General features: G+C 41.2%; 2 protein-coding genes and 1 long non-coding RNA gene across 6 annotated transcripts in view; 2 read left to right on the top strand and 1 right to left on the bottom strand.

Annotated features, from left to right (window-relative positions):
* Positions 1-14592, top strand: part of LOC5521619 (kinesin heavy chain) — a 30954-nt gene extending 16362 nt beyond the window's left edge. Inside the window, exons 20-27 of one of the 4 annotated variants that reach the window (XM_032366840.2) lie at positions 3529-3740; positions 5016-5076; positions 5570-5641; positions 5726-5833; positions 10831-11050; positions 11350-11662; positions 12842-13131; positions 13274-14592. In XM_032366840.2, coding sequence (XP_032222731.1) covers positions 3529-3740; positions 5016-5076; positions 5570-5641; positions 5726-5833; positions 10831-11050; positions 11350-11662; positions 12842-13131; positions 13274-13314 — 1317 coding nt within the window. In that variant the 3' untranslated portion in view covers positions 13315-14592. Of the gene's footprint in view, positions 1-3528; positions 3741-5015; positions 5077-5569; positions 5642-5725; positions 5834-7835; positions 8257-8844; positions 10684-10830; positions 11051-11349; positions 11663-12841; positions 13132-13273 lie in introns of those variants that run through there. The other 3 variants (XR_007306183.1, XR_007306182.1, XM_001641365.3) reach the window with 3 other exon arrangements.
* An 861-nt stretch (positions 14593-15453) lies between these two features.
* On the bottom strand, positions 15454-24075 carry LOC116604461 (histamine H2 receptor). Its single transcript, XM_032366869.2, has 2 exons — positions 23782-24075; positions 15454-18086 (listed from the first exon to the last, which is right to left on the bottom strand). The coding sequence occupies exon 2, from the start codon at positions 18005-18007 to the stop codon at positions 16982-16984; it is 1026 nt and encodes a 341-aa protein (XP_032222760.1). The 5' UTR covers positions 18008-18086; positions 23782-24075; the 3' UTR covers positions 15454-16981.
* LOC125558939 lies at positions 19012-20269 on the top strand. Its single transcript, XR_007306189.1, has 2 exons — positions 19012-19512; positions 19627-20269. It is a non-coding gene; the product is annotated as an uncharacterized LOC125558939 (long non-coding RNA).
* Positions 24076-27690: the final 3615 nt, after the last annotated feature.

Consider the following 27690-nt stretch of genomic DNA (forward strand, 5'->3'; position numbering starts at 1 on the left):
CTCGCTTGGTTGTGAGGTCCTTTTAACGTGGCTCGTCTTCTATGGCTTTTATGTGATGAATATTTTATCGCGTGGGTGCCATTTAATTTTTTCCTCGTATATTTTTTTGAGATACCCATAGACTCTAAGTAAGATAGCTTTTAGTCTGCACCGCACTTTAGATGTTTTATACCACTTTTTTTTTCCTTCCTTTTTTGCGACTCATCCACAAGTATAAATTATTCAAATACAGAGGGGACTCTGCTTCTCTGCGTAATCAAAACATCGATATTGTGTTTTTGTTGGGTTTGCTTGGCGTGTGTTTAACAATCACCGCTTTGATAAGGAAATAAATGGGTTAGAGTCCTCGAGAAAGCAGCCTATAAACGCCCCCGGAAAACAGGCTGTTTTATAATAAGCACTTTTGGTCGTTTGGAACTCGCCGACTCGTCCATTTTTTATTTTGAACTAAATACAAAGAAGAGCTGGTCATCATGAACTTCAATGAATCAGTGTCTGAAGCAGACATTTTAATTATTAACAATCCCATTGAGTTTATGTATTTCTCTCTTTTTTGTCTTTGTTGAAAATTTAATGTTAAGGAATATATGATATATGATGAATATATGATTTGTGTTTGGTTTTTATTGTTCATGTGCCGTAGTGAACTTCCAAAGTGAAGTGTGTTTTCATATCTGTATTATTCGCGAACGATCTCGTTTTCAACTTGTGCATTAGTCTACAGTCTCTAATTGCAGTTCACGTTATACATCTCTACAGGCAGTCGCAGTACAGGCACATTTGAATTGTAAATCTCTCATTTAATATTGCCGTCTCTTTACGATACTAACAGACTTCATAACTGGCCTTGAAAAATCGTCATCGCAACTCCATTAAACACGGATAAACAGTCAGGAGAAGCAAAAAAAAAAAACAATTGTTTTATTGTGCAATTGAAACTGGAGATGGAGAAATTCTCGAGGAGTTTTTATAAATCAGTCAGTATTTTGGAGAAGTCTTGAAAGGAAATTCTGGGATGACGCGAGAACGGGAGTCGTGGTGCAGCCGGCGGCAGCGAATGGCAAATGGCGGATTGACGATCGTGAAAATGTTGGATTCTATTACCGATGTGATCAGCGACGTGCTAAATGATGCTATGCCAAGGGTTCGTTACCCGTTTTTATCACTTTCGTTTTCACTTTCGCGGCCATTGCGCAACACGAAAAGCTAAACTAAGTTAAACATTTGGATCTTTGATTTTACTTTAAAGTGTTATCAGACAATTTCAAGTATAATATAAGTTTGCGAAATAATATTGCGTCTCTTATTTTTATATTTTTTTGGGTATTTCTTGTTCTCATTCTTATATGGCATCTGCATTTGATTAGATAACTCCAAAGCAACAACTTTTTGCAAATTATTCATGAATTAGATTCCCTTAAAAAAAGAATTATTTATTTTTTATTTGATGGTATAAACTTAGAACAGGATTTGTCGAGTTGGCATTTCGGCTATCGGCGGCTAGAATTCTAATGATGTCCTCGAAGATTTGGATTGAATGAGACAAAAACAGTCTTTGCAATTTAGCTGGCGGGCCGTAACTGATCACTTAGTCTTCCGTAGACGGAAAACGCGCTTCTTTTTATAATTTACCCCGGCAGAAAAACATAACAAAATCACCAATATGGAAAATAAAAATTTTCGTATTTGCTTACATGCGCAATTCGTGGCGAAAAGACAAATTCAGTTAATTTTAAAGCTGCCATAACACGCTTTTTTTTATCTCACTCCAGGTCATTCCTTTTATCAGCAGTTTTATCTGACTCTGAACTATAACGGCAAATGAATAGGAAGTTGAAGGCGTGATAGCAATCGACAGCAGTTTTTATTTCCCTCCTTCTAATGACCGCTGGCATGTTTCTTCAACTTTGGGAAACCTGTGGTGTGCTAGCGCCGCCTTCGGTGACACGTTGGTTCTAATTTCACTCCCTTTCATTTATTGTTACGCCAAGAGTTATTTTTGAGACAGATCGTTGAATGTGTTAGTGTATATATTTGCTATTTCCCTTTTTTGGCGCCATATTCGAAAATAAAATATATATATTTGCGTGCCTACGTCGCGCTATGAAAACCGTGGTATTTTTGTTAGGTAGAATTCTAGAGCGAATCATTTGAAGATTTCGAGTTATTGAGTGCTTTTACGCAACCTGTAAAAATATTTTGGCTGCTTAAATCAAATATCATAATACCAAAAACTCAACCAAAATATCGTAATACCAAAATTCCGACCTAAAAATATTAAAAAAGGAAGACCAAATGTTTGTCCAAATCGTCCAAAAAACTTTCTAAATCTAAATCCATTGGTAGAAATAACCTAGAAATTTTATCCGCTTTTCTAATGCCCAAACGTGATTTAATTTTGTGAGTACTAGAAGGATGACGATAAAGACCACTTTCGCGCTCTAATGGTTTCGATGTCTCTATAGTGTCTATCAAATGCTCGGAAGGATTTTAACTCAAATAATTTTAACCCAAAATTCATATTCCAAAAAGAGCGCGAAAAAGAGCTGTTGCTTAGTATGAGTGTCAACCGCCCCCTTACCGCATTTAACTCCCCCCTACCACATTTAACTCCCTCCTACCGCGTTAAACTCCCCCCTACCGCATTTTACTCCCTCCTACTGCGTTTTACTCCCTCCTACCGCGTTTTACTCCCTCCTACCGCGTTTAACTCCCCCCTACCGCGTTTAACTCCCCCCTACCGCGTTTAACTCCCCCCTACCGCGTTTAACTCCCTCCTACCGCGTTTAACTCCCCCCTACCGCGTTTAACTCCCTCCTACTGCGTTTAACTCCCCTACCGCGTTTAACGCCCCTCACACTTAAACATTTCTAGAAAATATGAGGGCAAGAATTTTCGGTGATTTTAATTTGTTTACTTAATCCATGTATTATAAATGAGTTGCTAGTATTTATTTAAAAAATCGAAAGTATTTTTGTCACCCTGACATATATTTCTTATGACCAAAATAAGTGAGATTTTTTTTAATACAGTTTCTTTTTATAAAACACATCGTCGTGTCGGTTTGAGAAACGTTCTTGCCGTGACGTGTCCGATCTGCATCTGCCCCTCTGGGCAGATCTATGATCCGTCCGTCTAATAAATAGCTCTCTAACTTGCACATTTCTGTTAATCAGTAAAAGTCATATTATATCATATCCGTCCGCTCTTGGATATAACTCTCTTGTATAGCATGTTTCTATTTCTCAGTTGAAGTCCTATCAAGATCCATCAGCTCTTGTATATACCTCTCTTATATGGCACGTTTCTATTTCTCAGTCGAAGCCGTTATGTGATCCATCCGCTTTTGTATATACCCCTTTTAAAATTCCCGTTTTCTTATAATTTGTTGAAGTCCTATCAAGATCCATCTGCTTTTGTATATACCCCTCTAAAATGCCCCGCTTTTTGTTTATTAGTCAAAGTCGTTCTATGATTCATCCGCTCTCGTATATACCCCTCTGAAATGCCCCGTTTTCTGTTAATTAGTCGGAGCTGGAAAAGCAGATGGAGACGCATCGGGAGACGCACCAGAAGCAGCTGGCCAACCTACGCGACGAAATCGAGTCCCAACACGCCCTTATTACCTCACTCAAGGAGCAGAACCAGAAGAAAGACTTACACGCCGAGCAACTCAAGGGCGAGTACGAGAAACTCAAGAAGGAACTTTCCGAGAAGTCCAACAGGTTGAACGATATGAGGTGAGACACTCCCTGGAACTCCCCGTTCTTCTACTTTACTCACTTTATTCTTACTTGCAGTACTTACTCGTTCCTTTACTTTACTCACTTTATTCTCACTTGCAGTACTTACTCGTTCCTTTACTTTACTCACTTTATTCTCACTTGCAGTACTTACTCGTTCCTTTACTTTACTCACTTTATTCTCACTTGCAGTACTTACTCGCTCCTTTACTTTACTCACTTTATTCTCACTTGCAGTACTTACTCGTTCCTTTACTTTACTCACTTTATTCTCACTTGCAGTACTTACTCGTTCCTTTACTTTACTCACTTTATTCTTACTTGCAGTACTTACTCGCTCCTTTACTTTACTCACTTTATTCTCACTTGCAGTACTTACTCGTTCCTTCACTTTACTCACTTTATTCTCACTTGCAGTACTTACTCGCTCCTTTACTTTACTCACTTTATTCTCACTTGCAGTACTTACTCGTTCCTTTACTTTACTCACTTTATTCTCACTTGCAGTACTTACTCGCTCCTTTACTTTACTCACTTTATTTTCACTTGCAGTACTTACTCGCTCCTTTACTTTACTCACTTTATTCTTACTTGCAGTACTTACTCGCTGCTTGACTCTCGCGCATACTCAATCACTAGATAAATCATTTGTTCTTAAGGCGTCTTTATTATTTTGTTTGGTTCATTGGTTAATGTCGGTCTGATCAGTCCTTTGTGCAGAAACTTACGTCGGAATTTCAGAAAGATCAAAACAATTTTCTGAAATCGCTCAACTTATAGTGCGACGCGCGCTACCGTGGCCAGCAAGGCAATCACAAGTATGCTAGTAAACCTCATGTCAACCATGTTGCACGTTTCTCGCATACTTATTGGCCCAGTTCACGAGACTGCCAATGTGGCCACTGTAGCGCTCGTCGACGTGTGAGCGGCCCCATGAGACAAAGCATAAACGGTGGCCCATTCGAAGTTTCACGGGTGAATATAGAGTCGATCCCATAGGCATCGGCTATAAAAAAGACGTTGACAAGTTAACAAACTAATTAAATATTCCTGACGCAAGACCTTTATTTGTACTAGGATTAAAAGCACGCCCAGTCGCGAAAAATTGTTTATGCTTAACGACTTTTGCGATCTTGTAAAAAAATCGTGGATAACGTTCGAGTTAGGATTATGCTTATTGGGAAACTACTGTAAATTTGTTCGTTAATCCTTTCTTTTGCTTGTATTGGATAAAATTGTACTGATAATGTTATCGTCCCCTTTTATCTTCAGCGTCCAAGTAGAAAAAAAAGAACAGGCCAGAAAAGATCTCCAAGGTCTCGAAGAAACTGTGGTATGTACATATGTATACAAGGCATAGTGCGTCATGAGACCCAAGAGCATAGCATTGGGCCATTCACAAACAGGAAATATCCCGATAGGAAAAAGATAATATCATCACTGTATAGCAAAGGCAATACCCAAAGGATAATATTGCTATCACTCACTTACTATCGTTTAACGTCAATTTTCTACCGCTGAACGGGTTTGACAATGCATGGTTCTGATCGCTCCGCTGCCAGATCAGGCTGCAGACCAGACGTGGTGTGAAAGCCTTTTTTCAAGATAGCACCTGTAACATTTCTCTAAATCTACCCCTGGCAGCTCTTGTAAGCAATGTGATATCAGTATGACTTGACAACATTACTACTGTATGTCAGAGACCATACCACCATGACCGATTATCACAATGAACAAGGCAACAACCAGGGCCAATATCATATCACAATATCCAAGAAAAGAGTTGGTAACAAAGTTTAAGATATGTGCTTGTGTGTTTTTTAAAGGCTAAGGAGCTCGCGACACTTTACAAGTTACGACAGCTGTTTGTCCGAGACTTGCAAGCTCGCCTCAAGGTGGTGAGTGGATCAATGCTATCCTGGTATCGATGTCCCCTGTCGTTTCGTATTTTTGGTGTATTTTCTAACGCTTGTATCTCATAGACTGCAACAGAAAGTGAAGCTGAGGATGATGGCGGAAGTCAAGCACAAAAACAAAAGATTGCTTTTTTAGAGAACAACTTGGATCAGCTGACGAAAGTGCACAAGCAGGTAGGATATTAGCCCATCATGGCTTCTGTGGTGACCGGGAGGGTATTAGCCCATCATGGCTTCTGTGGTGACCGGGAGGGTATTAGCCCATCATGGCTTCTGGTGTGACCGGGAGGGTATTAGCCCATCATGGCTTCTGGTGTGACCGGGAGGGTATTAGCCCATCTTGGCTTCTGTGGTGACCGGGAGGGTATTAGCCCATCATGGCTTCTGGTGTGACCGGGAGGGTATTAGCCCATCATGGCTTCTGTGGTGACCGGGAGGGTATTAGCCCATCATGGCTTCTGGTGTGACCGGAAGGGTATTAGCCCATCATGGCTTCTGGTGTGACCGGGAGGGTATTAGCCCATCATGGCTTCTGGTGTGACCGGGAGGGTATTAGCCCATCATGGCTTCTGGTGTGACCGGGAGGGTATTAGCCCATCATGGCTTCTGTGGTGACCGGTAGGATATTAGCCCATTATGGCTTCTGGTGTGACCGGAAGGGTATTAGCCCATCATGGCTTCTGTGGTGACCGGGGGGGTATTAGCCCATCATGGCTTTGTGACCTTAAGTGTAGGATACTACCAGCAAACTATGACCTCCGACGTGATGATAGGATGTATTATACCCATCCAGTAGCTGTAGTTTCTAGGCCTTATTCTGGTGTGACCAAGATCTTGGTCTCTTGTGCAGCGAGTGCAACTCACTCGCACTCATACTCGGTGGTCATGACAGCTATTGTGTTCCCGGTCTAATGACATGATGACTAAAAGGTTACTGGTCTTAATATGGCGTGCTGGGTGTAGTGACTGGGGCGTGCTGGGTGTAGTGACTGGGGTGTGCTGGGTGTAGTGACTGGAGCGTGCTGGGTGTAGTGACTGGGGCGTGCTGGGTGTAGTGACTGGGGCGTGCTGGGTGTGGTGACTGGGGCGTGCTGGGTGTGGTGACTGGGGCGTGCTGGGTGTGGTGACTGGGGTGTGCTGGGCGTAGTGACTGGGGTGTGCTGGGCGTAGTGACTGGGGTGTGCTGGGCGTAGTGACTGGGGCGTGCTGGGCGTAGTGACTGGGGCGTGCTGGGCGTAGTGACTGGGGCGTGCTGGGTGTAGTGACTGGGGCGTGCTGGGTGTAGTGACTGGGGCGTGCTGGGTGTAGTGACTGGGGCGTGCTCGGTGTAGTGACTGGGGCGTGCTGGGTGTAGTGACTGGGGCGTGCTGGGTGTAGTGACTGGGGCGTGCTGGGTGTAGTGACTGGGGCGTGCTGGGTGTAGTGACTGGGGTGTGCTGGGTGTAGTGACTGGGGTGTGCTGGGCGTAGTGACTGGGGTGTGCTGGGCGTAGTGACTGGGGCGTGCTGGGCGTAGTGACTGGGGTGTGCTGGGTGTAGTGACTGGGGTGTGCTGGGTGTAGTGACTGGGGTGTGCTGGGCGTAGTGACTGGGGTGTGCTGGGCGTAGTGACTGGGGTGTGCTGGGCGTAGTGACTGGGGTGTGCTGGGTGTAGTGACTGGGGTGTGCTGGGTGTAGTGACTGGGGTGTGCTGGGTGTAGTGACTGGGGTGTGCTGGGTGTAGTGACTGGGGTGTGCTGGGCGTAGTGACTGGTGCGTGCTGGGTGTAGTGACTGGGGTGTGCTGGGTGTAGTGACTGGGGTGTACTGGGTGTAGTGACTGGGGTGTACTGGGTGTAGTGACTGGGGTGTGCTGGGTGTAGTTGGATAGAGGAGTACTTGTGATTGCTTCAGACAGAAACATATCTGCAGCTACGTAAATATCTTCGCGCCTGGCTCTTTCCTGGAGATCCTGACGTTGCGAGAGCTGTTACTCCTCGCTGCTTTGTGTTTGTTCTGAACATTTGGATAACTTTTTATGAGAATGCTTGCTCGGGAGGGGACGGGAGGGGAGGGAGCTGTATAGACTCCAAATAGGAGTTTTTAATCGACCACAGTATGCTGGACCCTGGAATGCCGGAGCAGATTTTAAGAGGGAAACAGAGCATAGTTGAGAGCGTATGTGTATTATCTTAACAGGGCAGGATACTAAAGATGGTAAAGAGAATCCGCCAAGAATTCCTGAACAAGCATCACAAAACAGACGGCTAACAAATGCGCCATTCGACTCTTGCTGTAATGCTTTTATCGTTTTCGTGCCTTTGATATGCTTGCTTTTGCTGGTCAAACCCGAAAGTCGAGTTTTTGGGCGTGCCAGGCACCGACCGTTGATTTTGTCGCCTCTCTTTTGGTTGACCTGATCGCGGTATTAGGACGCGGTTCAAGATAAACCTTTATGATGTATGTAATATAATATAAGTTTGTATAAATTTCTACATAACAAGAATTTTAACACAGTAGGAAATAATTTATAATTAACGTAGTATGCGGAAATATTTGAAGTTCTTAAATTATGAGATATTTGTAGCCGAGTGTTCAGAATAAAAAGATAAGAATATTATTACATGGTAAAGGCAGATATTGTGTGATTAACGTGACATTGAGTTGTGCGTCTGCTGATGAGCGATACAATAGCGCTTACAAACCTGTGAGGCATGGTCTCAACATCTTTCTCTTGTTATATTGACATGAAAGCAACATTGGCCCAAAAGCCGTTATAAACCGCCAATTCACTCTCCTTGCTATAACCGAAACTTGGATATGAATTGTGAATTTGGCGACGAGAACAGTGATTAGAACACATGATCGCGCATGTAGTAATCGCGCCATGGTCCACCCCACACATACCGCAAGGGCAGGTAGAATGGCCTTCAGCTGTATCGCCCCTGGAGTATGTGGGGGCCCCCCGTGACCTGTGTGTTTATCGTCAACTCGTTCTTGCTCTCCTTATATCTAAAGCCCTTGTGTCACATGATCCATTTAACTTTTCTATTTTATTTGTTCCTCACAAATAAATTCAAAGTACAACCAATGAAATTATTATTAGCTACCAGATATACTAGACTTCCCTTCAAGGGATGGCTACTTGTACATTATAGATAACTACAATTCTAGTAGTGATGATTCACTCTTGTTCTTTTTTAATCAGGCATGATTCACCAAACTAGCCCTGTTTACGAACTCGGGATAAGCCAATCGTTCGGCAAGGAATCGAGTGTTTCGTAGCCTATTCGCGTGGCTTGAGTGCTCTACAGGTTATTTGTCACAGATCTCCACCGGACCATGTCTAAAAATACCAAGACAAATTGCCTCCGGCTAGAAGGCTAGGCCGCTCATACACATGTGTATCCTCTTCTCTCAATGTTGTTCTTGTTGTATGAAAGATACTTTCCCACTAAAGGAAATCTTACAGAAACGATTAAACTACATAACGTTAAAGGGTATATCACATAAGCACCGGTGCCCAGTGTTAAGTCTCAATACTGATTGGGTGACTGGCTTTACTTGTCACTCCATAAACGCTTTTACTGAATCAGACAAATCATTTTTTTTGCTTACTGAACCCACTTTGCCTGAACTTGTGGTTAAAAGAAAATCGCCATATCTCTGAGAATCAGCCAAAAGCTGTTTTCGATTTGAAAGCTGGTAATCTGCAAATACGGAAAGATAAACAAACGATCTTATCTAGCGTGACTCGAGCTTGTTCTTTCTAAATAACAATATTGCTAACGGTATTGACAATTAGTTTTATAACTGTTTATCTTGAAAATGTGTTTAGATATATCGAATTATTTGCCTTGCACTCAAGACTTAAAAAAAGATATTTTTGAGTGAAAATGTACTAGAACGCAGTGTGCTGTCCTGGGCTAAGTAACACGAATTTGGATGACACACTCGACGAACCTTAAGCTATGGTATTTTTGGAATGCTTTGATAGCTGCTTCTAAAATCTAAGCCCCAAGCACATTGCATCTGAAAACGAAATAATTCTGAGGGCGCTTCAGTCTTCATCAAATATTTGCTAAAAGCTCGATGTATAGAATCCCTCTACAAGTATGTTTGTATTAAACCTCCCCTGGTATAAGATTCTTTGCTTGTATTTCTACGAGTCTTGTATTTTTGTATCAAACCTCACCTGCATGTATTTTTATGGGCCTTGCGTTTTTGTTTTAAACCTCCCCTAGTATAAGGCTCTTGGCATTTTATGAGAGTTATCCAAGCAGATTAATGGTGCTATTATTTCCCGTTCTTATCCTTAATATTGTTCATCGCATTAAAAGCTAATTGTTTTTCATCCCTGATGGGAGCACATACCGCTTTTCTGCTCATTTCGCAGGTTTGCCCGCTGTTTTTAAAATAGCCTCTATATCTCTTGAAAAACACGAAATAATTTTATCCAGTATAGCTAAAATTGTCGGTAAAATCTGCTCTTAAACTGTTTCAAAATCGCAAATACTCTACCTCCTAGGTGCTTGTGCTGTTGACGTATCAAGTCTTTATGAATCCTCTTTCCTCTGAATTAGGTAGTCTTCGCGCCAAGATTATTTCTTAGTCTTCGCTCTATGTAGCCATTTAAGTGTGGCATTTCGAAGACCATCTGAGTGCTAGCTTGGGGGGCCAGTTGACTGTTAGCGAAGAAAGCCAATTGTGTGAAATAGGCGCAATGCTTTTGATCACTCGCCTTGACAGATGCACTGTTTTGATTGGTGACCTCGCTCGTGATTGGCCTTTTTCCACTGCCAATCTAATATCTCTTTGTCTTGTGATATGCGACGATTTCACTATCACTCTATCGTGGTTGATATTGACAGATGTGCTTGACTATATTGTGTGCGATCGCGTGCGAGGTTTGTCGTGTCGTGCCGAGAGGTAGCGAGATAGGCTGCATTGTCAACGCCTGGGTGGCCATGAAAAGAACGGAAGTCTGACGGCTGACTGACTTCGTGAACTTGGCTATCGCTGGGGTCCGCCCTTAACTATCTTCAGGGTATGGAAGTGTTCGTAAATGAGGGACTGCTTATGAAGATATCGAGACAAGGTGTGGGGATGAGGTGATGGAGATATAGAGGGGTAGAAAGAAAGAAAATCATAGAAAAAATTAATATACAATGATACCTTTATTTGTTTTGTCTAGCTTGTTCGCGACAACGCTGATCTAAGATGCGAATTACCCAAGCTGGAAAAACGCCTGCGCGCGACGCAAGAGCGAGTCAAGTCATTGGAACACGCCCTGAAGGAGGCGAAACAGGGAGCCCAACGGGACAGGTCGCGGTACCAAAAGGAAGTGGAACGGATTAGGGAGTCCATGAGGCAGAAACAAGCGGCGTCCAAGAAGAGCGCCCAGGCCCACATAGGTAATCCCATGTTCAACTTGAGTTAGGTAATATCGATTTCAGGATAAAGGGAATTTATACTGACAACAACATGCTCACAACCTGTGAGCACAGGATTTGAAGCTGGCCTTGGATGGATCTATTGGCTGACTAGCTTTTAATTTTATTTGATTATTATTATAAATTTTATTAATTTATTTTTATTATTAGAGCTTGTTTTTTTAATGTGATGTTTGTTGCTATCCTGTTATTTATTTGTCGGATTTATTCATCTGTTACATGTTTTACCACCCTTATAATACTATTATTTTCCCTGGCAGCTAAACCCATCCGCGCAGGCCAGCAGGGTACTTCACAAGGCGTGCCCATCCGTGGAGGGGGCGGCGCCGCCCTAGGTGGTGCCCTACTGGGAATGGGACGGATAGCCGCCCTAGGGTCTAATGTACCGAGTAGCCCTAGTAACCCTAGTGTACCGAGCTCACCGAACGGAGCTACTGTCGGCATTGTGACACCTGTCATCCGCGGCAACCGCAGCAGTGAGCCTGTCGTGTCCTACAGTAAGCGGATCCGGAACGCTGTCAGCACTGAGTCACTCAACCGCCATCTGCACCAGTCTGCTTCAGGCACACATCCGTAAGTAGCGAAACATGAGTAACGCAATACGAGTAACGCAACACGAGTAACGCAATAGAAGTAACGCAACCTTAGTAATACAACACTAGTAACACAATACGAGTAACGCAACACTAGTAACGCAGCACGAGTAACGCAATACGTGTAACAAACACGAGTAACGCAACACGAGTAACGCAGCATAAGTAACACGACACGAGTAACACTTCCCTGCTAGCAGAGGCCTCTTTTTTCTATATTTCGCTGGGCTGGCGTTCGCGAGGAAAAGAGACCTCTGCCATGAGTCGCAAGTTCGTTTGATCAAACCGCCGTCCAAGATCGTGGACGGGAGATCCAGAGCACGTGCTCCGTTTATTAATTTTATTAATTTCTGGCCACTATTTGAGCCCACAATGACTAGCGCATGCGTGAAGCGTATTTGGGGGATTGAAATTGAACAGTTGTTTTCTTTTTTTCAAGAGGAGAACTAACCGGAGTTTGATTCATAATTTGCGACAAAAATTAGCATATTGACAGCTTTCGCGGGATGGTACGGGTTTTGGCACGTCATGTGGTCGCTTAGAAACGCTCACGCATGCGCAACGAAAACAGTTTCGACCCATGGCAGAGGTCTCTTTTCCTCGCGGACGCCAGCCCAGCGAAATACAGAGAAAAGAAGCCTCTGCTAGCAGGGAAGAGTAACACAATATAATGCAACATCAGTAACACAACATTAGTAACGCAACATCAGTAGCACAACACTAGTAACACAAAACGAGTAACGCAACACTAGTAAGGCAACCACAGTAACACAACACTAGTAACGCAACACTAGTAATGCAATGCATAGCCACTTGTAACACCACCTAACGCCACTGTTAACACCTTCATCTGCTGATGGCTTGCATTCGTGAGTAACGCAATGCCTAGGTAGGTGTAACATGATGCCCTCTCATGGTCACGCATCATGCATGGAAACTCTGTCAACATATCCATTGTCAAGTAAAATATCACACACAGTATTGCTGGCAGCAAGTAACGCAATGCATGATCACGCTAGGCACCATACCTCCTCAAAACGCTGTCATCGGGCACCCACAAGCTGTACACACCCCCACTCAAAGCATCTCACCTAGCAACACTGAAGTATAGCACACAGGAGCAGCCACGTGTCTCACTCGGACTATTTTATTTCACCAGCAATGTGAATGGTGCTATGGGAATGGACGATCGCCGCCGAAGCAGTGGCTCTCATGCCGCAATCCTCTCGTCCAGCGGTGATATAATGAGCATGCGCTCCTCTGCCAGTGTTGACCGACTAAATATGATGCCCCTCGGGGAGGGTGCGTCAGGTCGCAAGCTTCAGGCGATGTCTGACGGCAGTCATCGCACGGTAAAGCTGCCTGGACGAGATGGAGAAATTGTAGCACTGAAGAAAGCTGGTAGGAGATCGTCATCTAACCAAAACCTTGCAAGTGGCAGTGCAGAGAGTGAGTTCCTCTGATAGTATATAACAAAAACCACAGAGAGTGAGTCGCTCTAATAGTATATAACCAAAACCACAGAGAGTCCCAAGTGTTCTACAAGATTTCACATCAAGATATTAATGGATCTGTATTTATTACTCTGCAGATGTTGAGGGCCCATGGGAGGTCAGGAAACCAGTATCATAGTATTAATACCACGACCGGACAAATAATCTGGCCATAGCAACCAGCGCCCTGACGTTCTTTCAAAAGACGATGACAAGTCTTTATTTTTAACTTACGAGAGAGTTGATTTTTTGAGTGGACGTGGTTCTGACTTGTATGGTCCCAGCCTTTGAAAGTGACTGAGACTACGGGAATTGGGCTTGTCTGAACCTGTCTTTATCCACTACAAACCTTCACCAAAACCTTTAATACCCGCTCAGATCTATTAAGTATTCCATTTATAAAGTATTTTGGGTCCTAGATGTCCTGCGTTCAGCTTTCAAACACATTGACGCTGTCACGTTACACTCTAGTATTAATATTGTGGCGCGTGACGTGACACTGATGTTGTATTAATATTGTGGGGCTTGGAGACTCGATAGTCATTTCTGTTTTGGCTGTTGATTTTTATTTGTTAGAACGGTCTGTTATTTATAAACTAAAAATTTACTAATTCAAAGAGATTTGTCTTTTTGCCCTTGGAAAAAGATCTCTGATTTATTAGTGATCTGCTTGATTTATTTCTTGTGATAGTAGATTAGTATTTAGCATGACTTACACCACTAAGGAGACTAATAATCGTGTCGGAAGCCGCGTGTGTGTTGCGTTGGAATTGACTGGATTGAGATTGTGTCAATTACTATAGATCAACCAATGAAAGGACACGATTGCAAGGCTCGTGACTGAACATGTGAAATCAACCAGTGAGAGGACATAGAAGGCACGTGGATGGAAATGGGAAATCAACCAATGAGATGACAAGGCTCGTGACTGAACATGAGAAATGATTCTGGATGGTACCATAGTATTTGCACGGGGCTTGGAATGACCGCTGACCCCTAGGTATCTGGGTTTCGGCAGTAGTAGAGATGGGAGATCGTAATTATCAGTTTCAGGAATGGGTTCATGGAGTTTGTCGATTCGGATCTGCTGCATTATGATAAGATGAATCTATAAACCCTTTTGTCTAAAGCGCGCTTAGATTAAGTGGTCACGTGACTTGTGTTGACCTCACGGGTAAAATAAGTGGGAGAGTACCTGGGAACTCGCTATGAACCATGGGATCCCCCCGTGATGCCATGCTGACGTTTTTGTACAGGGTTTTTCATTAGAAGAGTTGAAAATGGAAACATTAGAGTTGAGGCCAAAGTTAGCTTTTTTATTAATTGAGTATACAAGTTATTGCTATAGTGCAATAAGGTAATGTTTATTGCCAAATCTAGGCGAGTGGGTGCCATAATAAAAACCACGGGTACTGAATTGCACCGTCTGTTTATTCGCGTGTAATTAATCCCTGGAAACTCGAGTCAGCCCCTGGTTTCGAGTGTTCGAATTTTTTAATGAATCCCGACTTGATCCCTTAAGGTCTCGGTAAAGGTAAACGACGTGTCCACGGAAAAAAATATTGTCGCGCCGCAATTTTCACTACATGTACAAACTATATATCAAATAATAGATAAAAGATTGAATTATCTCCTGCAAGTTTTATTTTTGCAATAGCTAATTCTGTGTTTAAGTTTTAAGGCCTCAAACTGAAAAGTACGGAGTTTACTCTAGAGCTTAATGCACCTTCGCGTTATTGCGCATGCACTTGCACATAATTGCATCTCAATGACAGATAGATGATCTACCAAAGTGAACGAGGACTTTTTGTTATTTGACACTGTCAACAAAATATCACGAACCAAAGTTGGAACTCTCATTTCTGGCGAAATTTGGACACGAAAGTGCTATAAGAGCGATCTTCAGTCGAAAATCGAAAATTCCTCACACACGTTATGACATGGCATAATTATCTATCAGATCCTGAAAATTTGAAGGCAATATCTTAAAACCCGTCGCGAGGTTACGCCCGACAAGCTCGAGTTCTCGCCTCAAAGTAATACACTAGAAAAGTCAAAGATTTGGCGTGAATTCACGGTCAGCGGGTCACGGGAAACAGCAAAGGCCCATTTTAGCCGTCTTAGAATGCGATTTATGGAAAAAATTTTTTTTGCAAAAATAAAGTTTAAAGAACTTATGATACAGGTTTTGCAAAAACCACAAAAAGAAACAGTGGTGTAAAATTTTCCTTAACCAAGACCTTAATGATTTATCAGCTTTGTGCAACAACAAAGACAATTCGTGAATAATAAGATTTTATTTTCTACAGTAGAAGTATTCTACACTAATAACGCCTTAAAGTAGTGCTTTTTAACCTAGTTAAGTTTGGACTTAACACTTTAAAGCAAAATCTGCTCACTACCTCCCCCCCCCACACACACACTCACAACACCGACCAGTGCCCTGATTAGAACAGCCAACGTCCACCATAAACCAGTAACTTACAACCACCCATTGCAACATGAAAAAGCCCTCACAACAATAACGAACTCTCCCCCCACAACCAGTACCTTACAACAATAACCAGCTCTCCCCCCATAACCAGTACCATACAACAATAACCACCCCTCCCTCCACGACCAGTACCATACAACAATAACCACCTTTCCCTCCACGACCAGTACCTTACAACAATAACCACCTCTCCCCCCATAACCAGTACCATACAACAATAACCACCTCTCCCCCCATAACCAGTACCTTACAACAATAACCACCTCTCCCCCCATAACCAGTACCTTACAACAATAACCACCTCTCCCCCCATAACCAGTACCTTACAACAATAACCACCTCTCCCCACATAACCAGTACCTTACAACAATAACCAGCTCTCCCCACACGACCATTACCTTACAACAATAACCACCTCTCCCCCCATAACCAGTACCTTACAACAATAACCACCTCACCCCACACGACCAGTACCTTACAACAATAACCACCTCTCCCCCCATAACCAGTACCATACAACAATAACCACCTCTTTCCCCACAACCAGTACCATACAACAATAACCACCCCTCCCTTCATGACCATTACCTTACAAAAATAACCACCTCTCCCCCCATAACCAGTACCTTACAACAATAACCACCTCTCCCCACACGACCAGTACCTTACAACAATAACCACCTCTTTCCCCACAACCAGTACCATACAACAATAACCACCCCTCCCTTCATGACCAGTACCATACAACAATAACCACCCCTCCCTTCATGACCAATACCATACAACAATAACCAGCTCTCCCCACACGGACCAGTAGCATACAACAATAACCAGCTCTCCCCACACGACCAGTACCATACAACAATAACCACCTCTCCCCCCACAACCAGTACCTTATAACAAGAACCCCTCCTAACAACGAACTATGACACTGATCAAAGACCCATTAAGACACTGATCATAGACAACCACTAGGACCCACTAAGGTCATTAATGATTTTTAGCATGTACTACTTTTGTGATAATTCATTAAAATCCAACTAAAGCTATTTTAACCCTCTCTGTGTTGTAATGTCTTGCTACGTATTACCCGTGTTTTCTTTTTCTCGTCCGGTATTTTCGTGTGGTTACTGTCTTTGTGTAGATGTCTTGGCTATCATGGTTGTTGGTGACATGTCTTGCTCTGTATTACCCGTATTTGTGTTGTTTTTCTCGTCCAGTATTTTCGTGTGATTACTGTCTTTGTGTAGATGTCTTGGCTATCATGGTGATTGATCTCTTCACGGTCCGAGTTCCCTTGGTTGCTGACGCGTTACACGCTGTCCTCTGCCTCATTGTTCTCAGGATTCAAAGCATTGCGTGGCAATGGGGGAGTGGAACGATCAAAGCTGAAAGACGGAAGCCTGATGACTCGCTTGAAGTCTTTCTTGATCAGTGCGTAGAGAAGCGGGTTGACAATGGCTGTCGCAAAGCGCATGAACACTAAGACAACATCTGCCCAAAAAGGCTTTTTAAGTGCCTCAAGCTGCAAGTCGTTTCTGATGCCCTCCAAAAAATAGGTGAACCAACAGATTATGAAAGCGAGAAGCATTCCTGCGAAGGTGATGGCCGCTTTGCACTGGATCCTCTTCGCCCTAGTACGGCAAGATCTTTCCACGGAGCTATTCAGCTTCTTGATGTTTCTCGCTTGCCGTCGCAAGACAAGGAAGACGCTACTTAATGCGAATGCGATCAGGACTAGAGACATCAGCACAATACCTGCGAAGCAGATCAGATCGTAGACCAGGTCCTTCTTCAGCGTGCTATCTGTGGGGTCATTGGGGTTCTTCAAATCGACCCAGGAGAGCTGGATAAAGGATGTGGCGGCAGAGAAGACCCATACCGATGTCAGGACAATACTGGTTCTCTTCTTTGTGATCCACAGCTTGTATTTCATGGCGTGCACGATCATGATGTACCGCTCGAGGGTAACTACCAGTAGATGTAGGACAGTCGAGTAGGCAATGAAGCGCGACGTGATATCCATCGCCAGGCAAACCTTATGGTGGATATTGCAGGTTACGATAAGTGGGATGGCTAGAAGACCTGTCAGCAGATCCGAGGCAGCCAATGATGCTAGTGCAATATTAGTAGACGTCTTGAGGTAGCGCCTACTCGCCACGAAGTATATCACAGAAGAGTTGGTGGCGATGATAAGCAGCGATAGAACAAGCAAGAACGAGAAGACAACGACGAAGGATGTGGGGATGCCGTAAGAGGAATCTGTAGAAGTTCTACTTCCGTTCTGAATCGTTGAGTTTGCAAGATTGAAGTGATGATGGGATGTTGAATTGTTCATCTTGTAAAAGGCGGCTTCACTTCACTTGTGCGTCAGCTTACCGGTGCATCGCTACTTTTCACGGATGCGTTGTGCTTGGCTGAAATATTGATCATTTAACTGTTAAATAAAAAGTAAGGATTATATCAAGTATTGTGACTAGATGTTGATGATGACCCCATACCTCAATGATCTTACGTCGCTCCCTTTGGGATATTCCATTGTGCGTGTGTCCTGCTCGTAACATTGGCCAAATTTAAAAAAATAAAACATGAAACCGATGCTTAAGAGAATATTTTTAGTATTGCAGCAAGCCCCTAATCTGCTAGCCTAATGCCCTTCCCATTGGGACTCCGTCAGATGTCCCCCAGCACGACTGGGTTCAATTTGAACTTGGGGCCGCACAGGATAAAACTCTTCGCCTAAATTGAGCGATATGACGCATGGAGTCATAACATCCAACACAACTATTATGACGAAATATGTGTCATAGGACATAGACAGACAAAACAAGTCGAATGATTCCAACGTTTCATACTTTCAGTTCAACAGTGGCAGCTCTGTTGAACGAATGAAAGTAAAAGTCTGAAACGTTGTAATTTTCTGTTTTGTCTGTCTTTCCTATATTTTTATACATATTCTCCAATCGGATACAGAGACGTCGCTGTTTAAGTTGTTTATCTTTTCGTTCAATTTTTCATAGGACTAAACACTAGCTAGCTTTAAGCTATGGCTCATTTACAAGAGGATGTTATCTAGCGAGACTTGATTTGACTTGAAAACGTAGATGCACACCTGATTCGAAGAAAGGTTCCGGTGGGTTGATAAGGTTATTAGACAAAACAGACAAAAACACAATGTTAATACATGTACACGGCCCGTGTATTTATTGCTATCCTTGGATACTATACCAACCTTACCCAGACTCGTCTTGTAGCATTTGTTATATATATGTCTATACTATACATAATAGCGGAGCCAGCGCGGAGCTCCATAGGTATAGAAATATGGTAAGCTATGGAGACTTGGTTTTGTGGTCATCGCGCGGTTACCCTGTGGTGTCACAAATCAGCCGGCCAGTAATCCAGCCGCGCAACTCTCAGGCCCCTCTCGGTCTTACGCTTTTATGTGTTTTTAGTTCATTGTTCGTATGTTCACAGAAAAAAAGGCAGTATTAAATGAGAAAATATGCGGATCCAAATGGACTGAAGTCATTTAGGAACCGTTTTGTCTGAAGTACGAGTCGATAGTAAAATCTACCCTAGTATTCGTGAATCCCGCCCGTCGCAACAGCTAAAAAGAGGACTATAGAGGAGGACTGTGGAGGATCTACACTACCATTGTATATTCATTCACGCCTAAATTTATGTAAGGAGATCCTGAGAAGAAAGGGCCTTGATGTTTGTTTTCAGCTATAAAAATCATTCGCTTGTGTCGACGAGTTCCTTGCTAGCAGAAATTCGACAACTTCACAGTTTACAACAAAAGCGAACAACACAACAAAAAGCGAAAAAAAAACTGCCAAGGTGAGTTTTAGACGACGATTTGTATTGAGAATATGAAAGTTATTTGTCTTTCATTATTGTGCTTTTATAATGCTCGTTTGTTCGTTTTTTTTTTTTCCATAACCAATCGCTCAGACTAAAACACCGTACCAGCTTTAGTTTGATGTCAAGATGCCATATCAAAGTCATATATCCTTGTATTGGTGTAAATACGTAAATACTTACAAGTTCTATAAATTCAGGCGTATATTCCTTACGGTAAGTAAGAATTTAACGACAGAATACGTAGTAGTCTAGTTACTGTATCAATGCCACTTAGCTTGTTGGATTTATACATTTGTTTCTAGAGTTTGCTTTGAGAATTCGTGGTCTAATCAAACATGTTGAGCATCACATCCTTTGATATTCTCCGTTCTCTCTATACTTTATTGATTGCGTTGAGATATTTAATGAAGGCTGACAAATATCATCCTGTCATATATTGCTAGAGAAGACCTTTCTTGTCTTTATATTCTGTGTATTTAGTCTTTTCAAAGATACAGCAATATTTTTTTCAACATTTCATAACTTTTAAGTTAAAACTTTAACTTTACAATAACAAAAGAATTTTCTCTTCCAAAATAAAAAAAACAAAATGCAATCCTTTTTGCCTATATTGTTTTTGCTTTTATATTGTCTGCATCTTGCATACTTCCTAATGTGTTTATTTATTTTTATTCAAATAGTTGCGGAAATTTAGTAAGGTTATAAATGGCATGATGAAAATATTGTTTTGAAAGAAAAAAAATAATTAAGTGTTTTCACTTTTATCTAGGTAAAACCAACCAAGGACTACCTGAGGGCCATGATTGATTCTAAAGGCTGGAAGGTATAATAATAGGCAAATATGAGGATAATATAGTAGGGGATTTCTTACTTTTATACAACAGTATAAGTGTAATAGGTTTTTTAGAGCAAGATACTTGCTCTCAATGATAAATCTGTAAAGAAAACATTTATCTATCAACCTAAAGATAATGAGGAAAGGGGAAATGTTAGGAGAGTGTTGTTGCATTATTGTTATTTTTTTATCAAAGATATACTCCCATTTCTTCCTTTTTTCTCTGCTGACTATTTTTGTATGCAATTGATATTATTTGCTGTTTCCCCTCTGCACCCTAAATAAATTAAAATATGTTAGGTTTGAAATAAGACATTTTCTTTTAGCACTACTTTCAGTAATATCAAGGATTTTTTTTTTAGAATTTGCTTCCCAAGTAAATTTGTTCTTCTCCATTGCATTTAATTTTGGAGTAGCATTAGCATGTGTGGATCCAGGGTTTCTATAAAACAGCAGGCCACCATGCTAAAGGGTGGGTGCACCAATATGTAATGCATGACTGTAATATCCTTGGTGATGGAGTATTACCAGTATGTGATAGACAAAACTTCCATATGGCACCTGAGATGTATAACTATATTATTATATTTTTGGAATGCTGTTTCATTCATTATTTGTTTCTTTGCGAGGGCAAAGCTGGTCAGAATGTAGCTTTGATACAAGTTCTATACTTCTATAAAGGGAAGAGGTTTTTATTATATCAAAGTACTTAAATTATATAAAGATAACAACAAACTCGTGCTTTTTCAATAATAAATTTGTAAAGAAAACAGTTTTATATCAATCCTAAAGGTAATAGGGAAGGGAAAAATACTAGGAAATGGCTCAGTCAAGTTATTATTGCATTATTGTTATAAATGTTTTAGAATAGAGTAACATTTTGTTTAAATAGAGTCACGTTTCTCCATTTCTCCGCTCCCAATTGACTTTTTGTTTATTTGTATATTTATTCCTCTCTGCCCCCAACATAGATCAATGAACATGGTTTGGTTTGAAATTAGAAACTTTCAGTAATTTAGGATTTGCCTCCATTGCATTCATTTTTTAGTAGCCTGTATGGGTGGATCCAAAGTTTCTAAAAAAAGGCCAAAGGGTGGGTGCACCAATATGTAATGCATGTCAGGAGGTATATTTGTGGAGTTTAATTTCAACACATTCTTCTGAATAATCAGTTGCAGTACGTGAAAACTACAGTATGGCATCTAATTCTTTGGAATACTGTTACATCCTTGATATATTCTTCACAAGGTCAAAGCTTGTTAGAATGCTATTTTGATAAAAAAAATATATAGATAGATAGTGGAGTTAAATGAGAGGGAAAATAAGAATTGACCATTAGACTCCTGAAAATCATTCTCGTCAACTAAGACACCTAAACTTTGACAGCCTTTTTCACACCAAGGTTTAGTATTTGTTAACTTTCATACTGCATATTTAATATTATTAAATGAGTGCTTGCTTGATACATTTGGAGGGGTCAATGCAACAGACCCATACCGAGGATTTTTCTTGGGGGGGTGAGAAGTAAAAAAAAATAGACCTTATATTTCCGGGGGGGGAGTTCTCTGGTAAAATTCTGACCGCAAATTTGCAGTATCTCCAGGGGAGGTTTAATGTCGGATTTGGCTACATACCAGAGTGAGTTTTATCTACAAATAATAGCACGTCTATTGAGAACCGAAAGTGTTCCTTTGGCCGTTGTGTGTGTGTGTGGGGGGGGGACCCCTCCTAGGTACGGGCCTGTACAATTCATAATGACATGGCAGTAAAAAATGACTTTTTTAATCTACTTAAAAAAAACATTTTAAAGACACCTAGATCCCCCTAAATTACCCCTATCAGTCAACACAAAAAGGTATCAAACGCTGGCTCCGCATTTAGGCAGTGCCTAAATCTGTATATTACGCTAAGGAATGGACTATTGACCACCATTTAACAACAAAAAAACGGCTGAGCTAGAAAATTCCAAAACCACGCCATTTTCACACATTGCCGGAGAGGAGGTGTGCAAAATGGTTTTTATTTTTATCGCGCGTAAAAAGAAAAAAAAAACAGTTCGCAAACAAGAAAACGGAATAAAAGAGCTTTTATCTACAATTGCAATGACTTTTGAACAACTTCAATTTAATCCATTAAAGGACAGTGCATAAACGCTTATTTGATCAGATCGAGATGGTGCACAACCCTTCTTATCAATCTCGATATAAGAAGTAAGAACTTACTCTTCGATTTTTTTTTTAAGCATAAGGTTTGCTCATTACAAATAGTTGGCGGTCTTTTTTTGTTTTCAGACCCACATACCTTTTATGTCACATCGATTTTCATTAAAAAAGTATGGAATCGACCACCAAATAAGGCACTAAGCCCAAGAAAGCCAAATATGAGATAAATATATTGGGGTCTCAAAAGGGAGGCAAAGGGACAACAAAGAATTGCTTTTCGTGAATATTTCACGGGTAACCACTAGTTGTTTATAATGATATGGTTTAATAGCCGTGCGTACATTATAAAATAAAATCGTAAAGTAAAATAAAATAACTCTGGGATGTCTAAAAACAGAAAGAAAATGATAAAAATCAAAAAAAAAAAATTAACACTGGACTGGATTGTGCAAGCTAGACAAGTTTTTTTGTTTTTAAATGATGACGTCATTGAAGAACATATGGCCTGCAAGAGTATCGCGCGCTTTTGCGAGGGGAAAATTCAAATTTGGGTCAATAACGTCTTTGAATTCCATATAGCGGATAGTAGAGAAACACGTTCGAGAAAGGAAATTGTTGAAAAAGCACTCTTGGAGAAAAAGTAGCTTTAGAGAAAAAGTTATAATGAATCAGAGAGTCCATTTTTTCACAATTTCATAATTCGATTACGAAGGTTTGGAATGTCTTGTTGCTGAAGTAGACATGTAAAAAAACAAGGTAAGAAAATAAGTGCTGCTCGATTTATTATTGAAATATAGATATCAGTTTTTAAAACTATTACAGTCGTGCGTCAGACAAAACCGACAAAACGAGAATCAATTGAATTCGAATGAGACAGGGCTAAAAGCTTGCCGAGGCGAAACAGGAAAAAGTGTGAATTAACCACCAACTCGTGGAAAAGTGAAAAATTAAGAACATTCACTTTGTTAAAAAAGGTAAAAATAAAGCAAATTTATTAGTTGGTGCGCTAAAAGGTAAACGACTAAGTCCGATGAATTTAGGCCATTTTGATTACCCATGTCCTGTCCAAAAAAGAAGGGCACGAAATCTTGTAGGTAATCTACTCGTGAAAATAGGCAATTTAGCATCCAACTTTGAAGATGGCCTAAGAGGCCTAAACGAGTGAGCATTGTTGCAAGAATGTATCAAAATATCATTAATCTGTGGAAACGGTGTGAAGTTGTTGAATATTTGAATGGATTCGCTTACCAGATTTGGTGCCAAATCGAGTCGACAGTAGAGACAACTGACTTGACTGACAAAAACACCAGCCTTCTAATGAAGCTTGCTGTGGATTAATGCACCAATCAAAGTGCTGTCTGGGTGCAGAACAAACAAAGACCTCTTCCTGTAACTTGTGCGCTCTGCTGAATTTTCCGGCAATTGGTATTCAAATTTGAATAATTTTTACCTCAAAGTCAGGAACTGTTTATTAATTGGCGAAGCATGTTATGGTCATTTTTGGGACCGTTTGGGGCCGTTTTTATAAACAACGCAAGGAGAGCAATCGATATATCATTTGCTATCATCGTGTTTGACAAAATTAAGTGAAGAAGAGAGAGAGAGAGAGAGAGAGAGAGAGAGAGAGGAGAGAGAGAGAGAGAGAGAGAGAGAGAGGAGAGAGAGGAGAGAGAGAGAGAGAGAGAGGGAGGAAGGAAGGGAGGGAGGGAGGGAGAGAGACAGACAGACAGAGAGACAGACAGACAGAGAGACAGACAGAGAGACAGACAGAGAGAGACAGAGAGACAGAGAGAGAGAGACAGAGAGAGAGAGACAGAGAGAGAGAGAGAGAGAGAGAGAGAGAGAGAGAGAGAGAGAGAGAGAGAGAGGGAGAGAGAGAGACAGAGAGAGAGAGGGAGAGAGAGAGACAGAGGAGAGAGAGAGAGAGACAGAGAAAGAGGGGGAGGGAGAGGGATAAGGACGGGAATGATGATTGATGATTTATTTTTAAATCATACACCTGGTATGCAAATTATAGTTTGTATTCATCTCAACGTTCCCTCTTATGTAAGAAAGCATGACTGTATTCCCCTTGGGGTGTAAAGCAACTCCAGCAATATCGCTATAAAAGCTTTAAACAACCGGTTTGAGGTAAGCCTTTTGTGTGTCTTCTATTTAAAAATAGGATATTTGAGAACATACTAGAAAAGGAAGATAGATGGTAAAATTTAGTTAAATTTACATGAAATTCCACCTGCCTTTATATAATATAAACTGCAACCTTTCAGACGATATATGTTAATATCAATAACACGTTTTCTACTAGATAGATGCATACAATTTGAATGGCGGGCTTTAACCTAAAGCACCAAGAACCGCCCTATTAACTAAGTCCTTTGAAGGGGCCAAAATACCAAGCGTAAAATATGATGAATTAGATTGAAATAAGCCACCACCACTTTATTACAGCCCACCTCCCCTTCCCTAAGAGCTCCCACCCTCTTTTAAGAAAAAAAAAGACTGTCCAAGAAATTTGCCTGCATAAATCAGACCAACATTTCAATGAGTCGGATGAGCCACCGGAAGTGTAGATCAATTGGACTGGACATGGTTCCCAACTCCAGTCCAGTCCATTCTCTTTGTCCATAACAACATACTAAAAAAAGCCATTTTTGACTACTGCAAGTGGTGGTTTGTGTTTACACAATTGTTATGACGTCAACTGGGTAACGTACTTCAGTAGGTATTTATGCAGGATTTTCTCAAGCTACAAGATGAAAAAAAGAATGATGTGCAAAATTTATTTCAATAAAAAAGCCTTTATTTTTTATGCAGTTATTTAGAAGTACAAAACTTGATTTCTTGAGTAAAATTCTTCCAGCTAGCGCAGGTAGTGCTCATGCCATTGTCATGACAACAGTGTAGTTGTGTTATTAGACTTGTTTTATTAGTGTTTTTATGAGTGGAGGCCAAGGTGTGTAGCTGGCCACCTTAGAACGTCCTCAGGGAATTTGCTTTGAGTTTCTAGTATTGCAGTTCCCTTTGCACTGTCCTAAAGGCACTGGGCAAACACACAGCCGATGAATTCTAAGCACATGTTTTGGGTGTGTTTTTTTTTATTTGTTTATGCTTTTCTTTTGATTTTGATCGATTGTAAAGCGATATAATCGACGCTAATAAACTCTTGTACCATTAACATGCAGGGTGTAGCTAATGTTCTTGCACTTTGTTGATTAATTGTTAGATAAAAAAAAAGTGCAGATTCTACTGACAAACGAACACGAATCGGAACAAACTTTTCAAACATGGTGTTGAACGTGACGATAATAACTTGCTTAAACAGCGCTTTGCGGTATGGGACATTTTCTGTATCCTGTGTGCAGCACAGAAAATTTAGAACAGAACAGAAAAGAACAGAAAATTCAAAAGACTGTTTTTCTTATCGGTATTGAACTCCGTTTAAAAAAGAAACCTCTCAAATAAGGCAACATTCGTTTAGTCTTTTGTCTCAATTTAGATAATCGATCTATGTGTTAATAAATGCAGTGCTCTAGCTCTTTCGAATTCTCTCCTGAAATTATATTTAAAAACAACAACAAGAAAAATGGGTAGCAATACAGTTGTAGCTGCGTGGAGGATAACTATTGGGTCGGTCTTCCTTTAACTCCTAATGACACCACTTTTCGGTGAGAGATATATTACCAACACAACGCTCAAGGATTTAATAGAACATCTCATTGGTTACGCACGAAGATCCCGGATGTCTCCTGGTGCGCAAAACAAACGAACAGCCGTCCTTTTTCTAGCGACAAATTTAGCAACAAAGATTAAAAAATACCGAAAATGCTCGTTTTACTCCTCAGCTTCCAAAAAGCGCCCCTTCTTGAATGATCGCCCCTCCCTCAAACAAAATGTAGGTCGAGCTTTTGTTTTGGTATTTTTTTTTTTGATATTTCGCGACACTTTTTATTCGCTATTTTTGGGCAATAAAATCGAGCAAAAAAAGTGAAATTCGAATGTGTAATAATCAACTACTGTGGCAAAGAGTATTATTCTATTTGTGGCATAATGCTTAGTCTTCTTTGCTAACCCGTGTTATGTATGGGAACCCTGTGTACATCCGGGACCTGCAATGGTCCGCCAACTTGAGATGAAACATGTTTGAATGTGTTGAGGTGCATTCAGACGCTGTTTACTTATCCCTCTTTTGACACCATCACTCGGCGTGCTAGACTAAACCTAATACAAAACTACTAACTGAAAATGCAAAAACAAACAAAAACTTGCCTTGGCTAAATTCTGTTCCTCGTTTGAATATGTTCTGATGCCGAAAATATCAATTTTATAAGTTGCTGGGAAAAAGATATCTGTTCCTTTTTCCCAGGAGGGACATTCTTTTTTTTTCCCAGCCAGCAGTGGTTAGGCATTTTAGCACATGAATAATTGCCCGTATAACCGATCGGGACGATATTTTTTCCCCAAGCATCCGCTCCAGCGCCCATTAAAATATTCCCAGCACAACTAGGGTTTTGTCTGAGTATGTACGTCCCCATGGGGGTATCCCTCAGGGCACTAAAATCGCGCCTCTCTTATTTGCCGTCTTAGTAAACAGATTAGTAGATAACTGGCCGTATAGGGTAAAATATGTTGATGATACCACTATTTATGAGGTTGTACCAAGATGCTCGCCTAGTTACCTTCCTTTTATCGCTAATGAAATCTGTGGGTTTGCAACACAATGCGGCATGCGATTAAATCCTAGCAAGTGTAGGGAGCTAGTAATTAATTTCCTAAAATATCAACCATCTCCCACATGTGCACTCAATTTAATGGGCTCAACTATCAAAAGGGTTACCTGCTACAAGTTTCTTGGAGTTTTCATTAGTCATGACCTGTCTTGGAATAATCATGTAGAACACGTGTTCAGTAAGGCAAATAAGCGCCTGTACGCGTTAAGACTTCTCAAAAAGGCTGGCTTATCAGTACATGATTTGTGTACTATTTATTGCGCGCTCATAAGGTCTGTACTCGAGTATGCGTCGCCGGTGTGGGCTGCTCTACCGGAATACCTATCTGAGCACCTGGAGTCTATACAGAAAAGAGCTTTAAAAATCATTCTAAGGCACGAATATACGAGCTATAGTAGTGCCCTTGCCTCAACGTCTCTCCAATTTTTGT

This window comes from Nematostella vectensis, chromosome 2, assembly GCF_932526225.1.
Source record: "Nematostella vectensis chromosome 2, jaNemVect1.1, whole genome shotgun sequence".
NCBI classification, from domain to species: Eukaryota; Metazoa; Cnidaria; class Anthozoa; order Actiniaria; family Edwardsiidae; genus Nematostella; species Nematostella vectensis.